The 12708-nt window shown below is 41.1% G+C and overlaps 1 protein-coding gene across 1 annotated transcript in view; it reads right to left on the bottom strand.

Annotated features, from left to right (window-relative positions):
• The window catches only part of EBF2 (early B-cell factor 2), a 177572-nt gene extending 165168 nt beyond the window's left edge, over positions 1 to 12404 (bottom strand). Inside the window, exons 1-6 of the mRNA XM_019556561.1 lie at positions 11821 to 12404; positions 9783 to 9939; positions 8642 to 8705; positions 8287 to 8342; positions 7843 to 7916; positions 1487 to 1555 (exon numbers count right to left, since the gene is read on the bottom strand). Of these exons, the coding sequence (XP_019412106.1) occupies positions 1487 to 1555; positions 7843 to 7916; positions 8287 to 8342; positions 8642 to 8705; positions 9783 to 9939; positions 11821 to 11951 (551 nt within the window). The 5' untranslated portion in view covers positions 11952 to 12404. The remainder of the gene's footprint in view (positions 1 to 1486; positions 1556 to 7842; positions 7917 to 8286; positions 8343 to 8641; positions 8706 to 9782; positions 9940 to 11820) is intronic.
• Between the last annotated feature and the right edge of the window lie 304 nt (positions 12405 to 12708).

Here is a 12708-nt window from a genome sequence, read left to right as displayed (position 1 = left end):
AAATTATTTATTCCGTTTATCCACACAAGTACTCATGGGTAGCACTGTTAGTATTATATTTGCATTGCAGAACCACTTAGAGAATCTTTTGTGTTTAGTGTTGTGCAGAAGGCCCCTGCCCTGAAAAATTTATTATTTAAACAGAAAAGTATAGGAGCAGAAAATAGTGATATAGAAATGTGAGTGACTTGCTTGAGGTCATGTGACAGGTCAGTGATAAATGTGAGACTGGAAATATCCCAAACATGGAGTCAAAACAAATGTCTAAGGCAGACAAAAACAAGCTATACATTTTAAGAATAATTGTTAGGACCTAAGATAATATGTGTAGCACTTCTAGTCAGAAATACCTCACTGTAGGTACTCTGGCCTTTCCGACTTTGCTTCAAACCACCATTTGAAAGTGAAAAGGCAAAGAAAAGGAAAAAAAAGAATCCAAGTAAGTTCAGATTCTCCCTGAGAATTTAAATCAAAATCATGTTTAAAAATCTGAGGGATGGGAATTTTAGATTTTCACTCAAACTAGCTTAGCCATTCTTAACCCCAAGTTTAAATTCCAGTGTACTACAGAGATGCCAGATCATGCTATCTGAGCTGCATAAAACAGGAAAAAAGAAACTGGACCAATTTTTCCAATACCTCATCTCCAGTTGCAGCCAGGTATCTGATGCCTACAATCAGTAGCTACAGGATAATACATCTGCAGCAAAAACTTTCTCCTGACTCCTACTTATGTATAAGTTCAAATTAATCCTGAAGCATGAGAATTTAAATTTATGTAAAGCAGTCACTTGGCTATGATTTTTTAATATTCACTTTAAAACCTCTGTGTATTCTTGGTGTTCTTTTTAAATACTACTAGGCTCTCAGCCTCAGCATCATATGGCAATGAGATCTACTGGTTTGTTACTCGTACCACAGAGCTTATTACCTTTTAAAGCTGTTTTGAATATGCTACCTTAGGATTTTATTGCATGTTCCCTACTCACTCAGAAACTGAAGGCAGAATCCAGGAACATATCTGGAAATATATGTGAAGATGATGTTTAACTCCCAAACCATACATTTAAAAGTTGGCTAATGCACATCTAAAATAACAAATAAATACATAAATTGTATGTATTGTATGTACCCTCCCCCCACCATCACTACGTTGTTAAGGACTGTTAATGAAAATGCCAGGTTACTGAAACTTTATTCCATGATCTAATCAAATCCTCTTCTTGGCGAACAGACATGCACAGTATTGTTGGTCAAGTTAAAATGAGTGTGTGTAGGAAGTATTAAAATAAAAAAATCCACCAGGAGAAGCTGAGTCTGTCTGAAAATAAGCAGCTCTTTAGCTTGCCCTTTTCCAAGGGAATATGGAACACAGACATCAAAGCACAGGACAGACTGACAGAAAGCCATCAAGACTTTTGACTGCCTCAAAGCCAATGCAGTGGTTTTGCTTGGTTTGTTTGTTGCTGCAAGCTTTGTTTCCTACCTGTCAATTATCACAGGGTCTGAGGGAGTCTCATTTCTGTTGCCGCAACTCTTCTTTTCACAGCACCGGCTGGAGAGGGGACAAAAACAAAAATGAGAGCACTGCAGTGAAAGTGGATGGAAAAAACTCTAAGCCTCACTTGACTCAATATAAGGCTCTATAGAGTTTTATGTGGCCTCCAGGAATTTCTGACTTGAGTTTTCAAAGTGGGGAGGCAGAGGAAGTTAGGGTCCCAACATCCCTTTATTTTCGGTTGGACTGAAACCATTGGCTCCTTTATCTTTCCTTTGAAAAATCCCAGCTAAAATGAAGAGAAATATGGTCACACTTTAGGCTAAAGCTCCATTTATAAAGGGCTTAAAAATGGATAACAGACATTTTAGCCACATTACAGACACCCACAGCCTGTGGTACAGATAATTATCTATAAATCACCTATAAATTAGACCATCAGTAAAAGGTGTTATAAGCGACCTACTGGCTTGTTGTATAGTAATAAGTTATTCTATTAATTCTCTTTATTTATGTGGTTACCAAAAGCTTCAGTGCTGTGATAATATTGCCAGCAATACACACTGGAGAACCAACCACACTGTGCTAGCTAGAGCTCAACCTAGGTAGAGCCTAATCTTTAAGAAGGCTACATTTCTTTGGGATTTGTTTTGATGATGGTAATGAACCTTTTATATTAAGTTTCCATTTATAAATAGTGTATACAGTATGGCCAGTAATGTGAGGATATAGAAATGGCACTACTAACTCTCTGTCTGATGCTGATACTATATATAGATTTGGACCCAGTTTACCAAGTTACAAATTATAACTTCTTACATCTACAGCATTCTGCATTCTAGGGCTTTACAAGCAAATTCAAGAACAGAAGGTCCCTGCTTTATAGAGCTTACAGTGATGAATACTACTCAGGGGCTACTTTTTAAATACATGATGTATGTGTATATACATGTGCATGCACATATATGCATAACTGGAGAGACAGCTGCTGCCCAATTCTGAGAGGCTCTAAGTCCTCTTCACTGCCATTGAATTCAGTGACAGTTTGAGTCACTCAGTACTAGCCCAGCACCTTTGTATCTGCCCTTTCTTTCTGAAAAACAATGGGCCAGACCCTCATCTGCTATGCAGGAGTGTAATCTCATTGAAATAGACCTACACCGATTTATACCAGATGAGGATCTGATAGTTTGACACACAAAATAAAAACAAAACAAGACAAAAACAGAAAGGGGGAGGGGGGGTCCCTGTTATAGATCTGAAAATATGGAGATAAATTATCTCAAAGCAACAATGCACAAGTTCATTAGATGTAAGAGCATTCAGATGCTGTAATAAATCAGGCAATTTAATTTGAAATAACCAGGATATTAATATATGCAAAGAAAATATATGAGCAAAACCACTTAACTTTTTAAAAGACTACATCAAAATTCCCTCATGCTCAAAAATCCAATGGATGCCATTTTGCTCTCGGTTACACTAACATAATTCGAAGTTAGATCCATCACATTCAAGCAAAGTTGCTTTGATTTACGCCAACATAATCATGAGCCATATCTAGCCCAGACAATTTAATTTTATTTGTAATGCTACAAGGGGGACTGAATGCATTTTCAAATATCCTAGGAAGCCCAAATTCAGCTCTTTTCCACATGGAATGGATCTTAGCAAGGAAAAACTGATAAAATAGGCACAAATGAGCCCAACACTATATGAAGGATTACACCTTTCTAAAGCAGGGAATATTCATATATAGAATACTTAAAAAGTAAGTTGCTGAGAGAAAAAAAATCTTCCATCTTGCAAGTAGGAAATATTTTGATCCATAGATTGCAATGCCACAAGGACTAAAAGACTTCCCCTTTGCAAGCTCATGCTGCCCAGTAAGATAGAATGCAGCTATCAGCTGTAATCTGAATTACTTTGACACTTGGCATTCCCTTTGCCTCATCCCTGCATTCACTGAAGCTGTTCCTTTTAGAATAAAAGACTGGCAAGTCATTTAAGAACCCCAAGGCAGACCCTTTTCTGGTGTAAGATGCCATAGCTTCATTAAAGTTAATAGAACTAGGATGATTTATACCATCAAGAATCTCCCCATCTACTCTCAGTTGTAACTTATTTTAAGAGAGCCTTTTACTTGTTTCTCCACGTAATAGCTGTTTCAAAAACAGGGTTTGGGGTTTTTTTTAATACAATAAAATGCAACTTGTGGTTCTAAAGAAAGAACAGAGAAACTTTATTCAGAAGAAAAAAATTTGTGCAAAATATTTTCTCTTCCGCTGGTAGGCTCAACAAAAGGCTCTTCGTTGTTAAATAGATCTGCAATGATATAACTTTTTTATTGCTCACTGAAACAAAACTGGTTTCCTCTGTAAGACGTTTTAAAACATACCATAGAGTCACATAATTTAGTCAAGTGGTAACGGTACAAATGTATCAGATTGGATCCTGCCACAATAGTGACGTGGCCAACTAAAGCAATATTTCCAATACCAAGCATCTTGCCCTCCCACATACACTTCCAAAAGGTTCACTATTTTATAACAGAGTAAAGATTTATACTGAATTACATGTACTTGGGGTACAACAGAATGATTTCCTGGTGTAAAGCTTTTCACAATAAGGTGTTACAACAAGGTTTACAACAATATGGTACTAATTCTTTCCTAATAAAATACATCTTTTACCCAATGATTTCAAAGCATTTTAGAACTACTCATTTTCTTATCATTTGCCTTCAGTTTTACACATTTCTATTACATCACTAGAATATTTTCTGTAACCCTCTAACTTTTGAGTCACAGAATATATTAATTTCTCCTGAGAAACAAACACTGCTTTCCACAAAATGACAAATTTAGGTGCGGATAAGAGTACTTCTAAGGACTAGGAGATAATCTAATCAAGAGCATCAGCAGAAGTCCTACTCTGGTCTTCCGCTTTCTCTATCCAAGGTATTTTATCATAGTATACAAGTACCAACTCTCTTCCAATTGGTTTGTTACATAATGTCTGTGCTTAACAACACAGAACCTACTGACTTAAATGATTGGGTTTGTAATATGGTTTAAACAGAAATTAAGGAACCAATACAACTAATACTGCCGCATTTGTGTAACATTATACATCATCCCTTTGAACCTAGAAGTATTACTCATTTACCTGAAGTCACAAAATCAGGGCTTAAGATGTATTAATGGGTGAACAAATTCTCACTACACTTTAAGCTACATTATTTTTCTGACTATCCACAAAGGATACTGTAGATTTTACAATCTGAAGCATGCCAGGGAAAAAAAAAGATGACGACAAAGCCAGCCCTAGGAACTAGTTGCCCCATAAGGCTCCATGTCAAAGAAAGGCTTATGCCTTTCCACCCCCCTCCACTAAAATGGTTTTAAAATTCAGCCCTCAACTTTCAAAAAAAAAATCTGTCTCTAATTTCAAACTCAAATAAGCTCACAGCATGGTGGCCTTTGTTTTGTTTTCTTCTCCCCAACTCCTCCCTGCAATTGCATAACAAAAGTGTCTAAATTCACACCATCTGGCCGATAAAGACACAGGCCCCAGTGGCCGCCTGGCCCAGCTGATTAGAGCTCCTGTCTAGCCTGAGCCTTGTGGCGAAAGTCACAGCTGTGGGGCTTGCTTGCACTCAATACAACTCTGTTATTAGCCAGCTGTAGGCCCTGAGACTACTTCTGTTCAAATTATAATACCTTTTAACCCTCTGAGCATTGAGGGCATAGGGGGTTGCTGGCAGCAGTATAACAACTAGTTTCCTCTTAGCTGATAATTGGTAGAATGAAAAGAAGAAAAGTTATTCCATAAGAGGAGACTGTTTATCTTGATTTCCTACCACTGAGGAAAATGATACTGTTTATTTAAGACATCTCTACCACCTATGGATAGTACCCATTGGACTGCAAACCCCCCCGAAGTGGAAAACTTAACAGTAAAAATTTCAGCCCTGCAACAAATAAATAAATAAATACCCAAACTGAATGTGCTAATTATTGGGGGCTGAGAATTAAACTTTCAATTGCTATGACAGATTGTTGTATCCGTATCAATATTTAGACAACTTTCCTGCTAAGCATACATCTGTCACTGTCTGAATAGAAGATGTGGGATTTTTGGATGCACTTGTCTGTATAAAGCATGGCTATATGTATGATTATATGTGATAAATCAAAAGGGTATTTACCTGTCACTAACAAGGAAAAAATAAAAAAGACAGACCCCGTAATTTTAAAACATAATAGACATCAAATTAACCTATAGGTTGGGTACAGTATATTAATTTTTTATATACTGTTACTAATGCAAACTAAGCAAAGCATTTTAAAAATTGATGTTGCCATTTAAGCGATACAGAATGAAGAGGATTTGATTATTGTGCTTAAAAAAATGTCAAGTTTAACTAGAGTTGGATACATTCCCCTGGTATTACTCAAAGTGATGGGTAGAATGCCTCTTCAGCACATACAGCATCCTCTTTTTAAAGTACACGTGAACAAGACATTTAAAATCAAATATCATGATTAGGTTACACAGCGCTTTTGATTTGGTTCACTAATCTGTGTTTTACATGGAAAGGACATCCCTGAATTGCAATTCTTCTTGGATAATCTATCAAGCAGGAGTTCAGTACAATCTGAATAATGGTTTACATTTGTAGAACACTACCTTAAATCAAGCATGGAACATCAATTGATGCCCAATATACAAAAGCTTAGGAGAGAGTTTAATAATTTTAAAATGTTAATTTCTCACAGAAAAAAAACAGTCAATTTCTGTTTTTAAAAAGTAAGTTGCATTGGGGTTTTATACTTAATATGGAAGCTTTCTACATATGACAACAGTGGAAAAAATGTAAGAACACTAGGTGTCATTTTATTATAATAAATAGAAAGCCTAGTGTATAGAAAGCCAAATCCTTTGCTTTTCTGACATTTATCTAGGTAAGATAAGTAAGACTTTCATCATAAATCCAAACAGCATATATATTAAAATAAAAATGTACGTTCTAGAGAAGCCAAAAAGCAAGACACCTCACATCAATTTTAATCAATATACACAACAATACATAGTAAGTGGTGAGATATGTACACATATGCATACATACACGTGCATACACATGTATACTTAGATATGTGTGTGAGAGTGTGTCTGGAAGCAATGGTATACAGTTTCATAGATAACGAGGTCAGAGTATATTAGGAGTAAATTCTGCCCGCTTGGCACTTATGTATATGTATGTGTGAAAAGAGATACTGCACATTTTACATACTTCACCCTCATTATAGCTTTGCAATTAGACCAACTATCCTATTACCTTTGGAACAATACAAGTAGCCCTAAACACCAAATTTGATCCTATTACATTGCTTTCACTACATTATTCACTTCAAAAGGCAATACCAAGAACTTTTAAACTACAGTGCTATCTGATTTTAAAACAAGCAAAATGGAGCCTAACAGCTTAAAAATACTATTACAATAAATCACAAATGTGTTTAATAAAGGTCAAAGTTGGTTTTGCCTTTCATTTTATGAAAGAACATTCTGTGCACAATTTAACGCATTTTAATATAAGAACATGAGCTGTTTGCATTATTATATGTATTGAAAAAAATTTAATTACATGAAAGCAGGAAAAGTAATAAGTTTCCATGGAAGCAAGATGTACATACATTAGATACATATACCTACAGACATCCACTAATGTTACTAAAAACATCCTTAACTGTATTTTATCCTCTAATTTATCATCTTAACATCCTAAAAACAGCTTAAAACTGTGTCTATTTTATTAAAAGATGGAAGTTCCATAAATGTATCTGGTTTTAAAATGTATTGAAAGGCAGTGTTTCTTTTTCTCAAGAAAAAAGGCCATTATATTATGTTCATTTAATTGATAATGTTAAAATATTTCATCAGGGAAAAAATACAACACAAGTACTTCCTAATTTCCAAGCAGGTTCTGCTAGGTGACATTTTAGAAACAGAAACTGCAGTATTTAAAGAAATACAAAGTTTAGACTTTTGGGGCATCTCCTTTTGCTGTTTAACTCCAGTTAACAGACAAGAAAAAACACACGGCAGTTAAGATTTTACTTTGGCTTTCCAGATCTGTTTCACTGAAAAAAATTGTTTTTAACCACACCAAATTTTATCCCAATGTAAAGTGAAATCCTTCCTCAGGAACAGAGTTCCTAGCAAAGAGGCAAAACTCCTGCTTCTACAGCATGACCATTTTAACATATATGGAAGCAAACTTTTTTATCACTGTTACATTTTACAGAATAAATCCTATGCCCCCAATAAAATTATCTTACCTGCACATGACTTCATGAGTAAGCAGAACTCTGCACATTTCTGGATTCTTGTTTTGTCCTTCATAAGTGATGGGCTATGAAAATTAAGAAAATGTAGTGTTCCAGTGTAGAAATGACTTTTTGTATCATTTAGAATATTTGTTTTTTACTTTGGTTTCACTATAGTTTGCAAACCCCAGTCTCCAATACTTTCTGCACAGGGTCTTCAGTATCTGAATAATAAACCATACTGAAAAAGCATTGAAGATAACCAAAACACAGAAAAAGGAAGCAGCTTGGTTATTGTTTTTCAAATTCAGTCAAAACTAAGGTATGAAATACAAAGGGGCAGAGGTGAAAATAAAGGGGAAGGGGCGGTGTGGGGGAAGCGGGGGAAACAATGCACAAGAGCCAGGCAGCTCAAAGGGCAGCGATGAGATGGCACAGACTGTAAGCTAGGCTCACCTGCTTAGTGACTGAATCAATGAGTCTCACATACAGATCCTGTTCAGTTCTGACACCTGGAGAGAAGGGGAAAATAGAAAAGTCAGGGTGAAGACAGCTTTCCCTACTCCTCCAAGCCAGCAGGAAGTTATCTATTTAATTTCAACTATAGCCTATTAAACACCATCTCAGCATATAAGGTTGCTTGCTCTCAAGCGTTAACCTAGAGAATCTGCTCTCCATAAATGTGGGTTGTGGCTGCCAAAGTAGACCGAGGTATTTCAATGTATTTCATACATGGATTGCTGCAAATTTGAAAACTTCGTTCTAGATTCTTTCCTACAAAAAGGGAAGAGGCAGTTGGGAGGGGACTTACCATTGCTATACAGAAGTTGAAGTTTGTAGTGTGTGCCATTGTTAGTTTTTTCATTGCCTTGTTCCTGAAAGAAAGGGAGATTTTGAAAAAAAAATTGTCTGGTGCACTTCATGCACAAAAGCAACATGACTGCAATTCATTATGGATGTGACAAGAAAGTTCATTAAGATTCTGAGAGGTGGATTCACTGATTGAGATAAATTAACCTTCCGAGTGACCCAGGACAAACTACAAAATGCAGCTTACATCCTTTCCTGTAGGAGTTGCAGAAAACTTTTCCACTGACTACAACACTTCCAACTTCACAGTGTAACATGCTCTTCCCCTCTGGGCTGAGTTTGCAAATGTCAAGCAAGTTAATCTGTAGATAGTAGTTTGCAGGGTTTTGTGCGTAGAAAATAATGAAATGGTTGTGGGGGTTTTTTAACATAAAGTCACTATCAACATTTACTTCCTGAAGGTTGTGTTAATGGGAGATAACTGGGTGAACTGCAACTATCAGTTATCCAAAGACAGGTATCTATGGAGTACTTATTAATTAAAAGTCCTTCCCTGCTATTTAAAAAAAAAGTAAATAAATAATAAAACAAAGATAGCTTGGAGGTAGGGAAGGGAGAAAGTGCTTCTAACTGCTTAACACCTGGACCTAAAAAACACAAAGCACAAGTGTCTGACAGCCCCACTGACTTCAGAGTCTTTTTTTTTAAAGCCAGGCTTAGCAGATAACATGACAAATTACTGCTCACCCTTTCCACTCGATTAGGGTACTAATAAAACCTGACAGATCTGGCAGGAGCAAAAATAAGGTATTTGACCTTCGGGAGGGTTTGTGTTGTTGTTGTTGTTGTTGTTGTTCAAATAGATGCATTTGAACCTTCCCTCCTAACTTCCCGAGATGGCTGAAAATTACAAGTCCTGTGAACTGCAAGGGCAGGACAAGGAAACACAGACAGCCACAAGCTGAAAAGCAGTCCTATGTGGGCAACCATGGCTGGCAATTTTATTAGTAGGCAAGGGGTAAGAGGCTCTCCTTCCAAAAGCAAATAAGTACTAGAGAGGGCGAACCCAGAGCGTTGGATGGGGAGGGGGAAACAAGGAAAGGCAGAAGGTGAAAACAAGAACAAAAGAGGGGAAGCCTTACTTTATCATTTTCTACAAAGTCCACAAAAGCTGTCCGCTCTATCTCCACCGGCTGCCCCTGCCTGTCGTAGAGAGCCAGGACAAAATGGAAGAAATTGGATTTCCTCAAGTTGGAAGGTGGCTGCTTTTCAAAGTGGGCTCTGGACAAGGCTACTCCGCTGTGGAAGAAACAGATGGAAGAGTTGGGGAAGAGGGGGAGAGACAGAGACATTAATGGTGGTGTAGCAATAAAACATACACACAAGACAAGACACGACACGACACGGAGGCAGCCAGGACAGCCAGGGGCCGCGGACACGAGCACCGGGTGATTCACACGCGTTTGTCACTGACGACTTTGATTCTGGCGTTTCCCGCGAGCCCGCATCGCCTTCCGTTTGCAGCCAGCGTTTTGGGACTTCTCTTTTGGAGAAGCAGTGCCTGGAAACGTTACCCCGTTTACTTTTGTCCTGATATATACCCGGGAGGGGAAAAGCCCAGCGAGAGGGAAGGTTCCCGTAGAAGCTGCTGCAAAGCCGGAGGGTTTTTTCACAACCCGCCCAGCTCCGGGCTAGGGGAAAAGGGCAGAAGGAGGGGATCGGTTCAGAGGAGTTCACGGCTCTTCCTTTACACCCTGTCTGCACAGCTCGTCCTCACGCCCGGCCACTTTGGCAGCGCTTTGGCTGGGAAGGCGGAGGTTGCAGCACCCTGTTGCCCACCGTAGGGAAGGAAGTCTCCGGCAAAGCCCCGGAGCCGCGGAAGTCAATACGGGCCCGGCGTCCCGAGCAGCCTCAGTGCGGTCACACAGAGCGCTGCACGAACCCCGGTGACTTTCCGAGCGTGAAACTCAGTCGGCATCTTCCCACAACGCCAGTATTTCTACAACCCTGTGCTCAAGGAGATGCGCTTCTGCTCCTTTTTTGCCCCGATTTCTAGCTATTGTCCAGGGAACGGCCAATATCGAATTAATTCTTTCTCCAAACAAGGCCGAATCACTGCACTCCTCTCCGGTGATGCTGCAGCCTTTCGGAAAGCTTTCCCTAGCATGCACCTTTCACCCCGATCCCCCAAGAAGACTAGCCAGTGCCCGGCCCCCTCGCCCTGCCCGGCGCGCGCCGGGCCGAGGGCTGGATCCCTGCAGCCCCTCCGCCCGGCTTTCTCAGGTCACCTGCAGGCAAATCCTTTTGCTTTCGCTTTCCCCAAGAATACCGCGGGGATTTTCGCCCACCTCCCCGCGCTTCTCCCGGGCTGCTCAAAGTCCTGCCTATAGACCAGAGTCTCTGCCGCGGATCCAGCGCTCCCTGCCCCAACTTTTGCTCAGGCCGGCTCCACTCCACTCTCCGCACGTGTGCTTCAGGCTTCCTGCACAAGGAGGGAAACTTGTTACGCAGGGCGGGGTTGTTAGTCCTGCTCCTCCATAAAAGAAGAGAGTAGGAGAGAGAACCCACGTCCTGACAAGGGGGCTGACGACTGGCAGCCGCGGGGGGAGGGTGTCTGCGTTTGCCGGCCCCGGACTCAGACCGCAGCCCCTTCTGTAGGCGGGCGAGGCCGCATCGGGCCGCTTCACCGCAGACCCTCGGGTCGCCCCGCGCTGCGCACCCGCTGCTCTCTGTGCTGTCCTGCGGGAACCTGGAACCCGCTCCTTCCCCGACCCCCTCACTCAGGCTAGCGTTAGACTGTGGGCGAAAAGCTCACCGCGAAGATCAGCAAGACCAAGTCAGCGCTTGGACGAAGCAAAATAAGTTGAAGCTGAGGAAACAAATACATGCCCGTCTGAACGGGCTTGGAAGCTTGAAGCCCATTCCACACGCGGCTTAAGCAGCTGCCGTTAGTTTGCATCGCTACGTGCAAATAGTTTCCCCTTCAGCCAGAAAGAAACATGCCCCGGTCCTTCGCAGCCCTGCTGGCGGGCTGGACCCTACTTCCTGACGCTCTCCGGGGCAGGCGCCTGCCCCTCATCCTAGTGATTGCTTTCCCTTCTGATTTTTCAGCGGCTGCAAAGGGAAGGGGGCCGGAGGCACTGGAGGGCCGGGGAGAGAAGCAGGCCGGGTAGTTGTTACCTTTGTGCCGCCACGTTCGCATCCACAACCCCAACGTTCCTGACCCAGGACCTGACGGAGTCCATCTCGGAGCCTAGCGCCTTATCTTTCAGAAGGGGTCCTCTTCCTAAAGTGTCTTGAATCCCAAACATTTAAAAAGTCTATTCCAAACTATCAATAGTTTCCTTAAGAGGAGCAGCCTTGGAAACGGACACACACACACACACACACACAAATCCCAAGAAAGCGGAGCTCGGCTTCCAGAAACAACTTCTTCGGCTGTTAAAGGCTACGCAATTTATTACTTTCGTCAATGCCTTCAAGAATAGTAACAACGATCAAAAGTTTGTTCCTCCTGCAAGGTACAGTTATGCTGATTCAGTCTCGCCTGGTACTGTCATCCTTCAAGCGCACGAGAGGAAGCCGCGTCCAAAAGTGATCGCTGTGAAGAGGGCGCGCCTCCCTCTCAGGCACGGGGACTGACGGCTGTCTAATCCAAAAAGGAATCGGGATAAATTGTGAAAGAAAGGAAGAAATGGAACTAAAGAGAGTCCGATTACACACTACACCGGGAAGGCGCACACACTTCCCAATCTGGTCACCATGAATGTGTTAAAGCAATGGGAGAAAACACTCCAGGACTGGGGCGTGGCGTGCCCCCGTATTAGGGGCGAAATTTGCATAGCCTCCCCTGATTGGAGGGCAGCGGACACTTATAGCCCTGATATACACCAGCCCCGCCTTCCAACTGCAAGCGCCTGCCAATGGGAGAGGGGAGGGGGTTCAAACGCAACAGAGTTATCCCAGTTCCCCGGGTGCAAGTTTCTTCCCAACGTCTTTTGCTTTCAGGGTGTTACACACAAACGAAACCCATTCCGGCAATCGGGGACTTGCAGAAGTCACTACAGG

The sequence above is a fragment of the Crocodylus porosus genome, unplaced genomic scaffold (genome assembly GCF_001723895.1).
Source record: "Crocodylus porosus isolate Cpor-Errol unplaced genomic scaffold, CroPor_comp1, whole genome shotgun sequence".
Taxonomy (NCBI): Eukaryota; Metazoa; Chordata; order Crocodylia; family Crocodylidae; genus Crocodylus; species Crocodylus porosus.
Note: the sequence above shows the minus strand (reverse complement) of the source record. Positions and strands in the feature narration are given on the sequence as shown.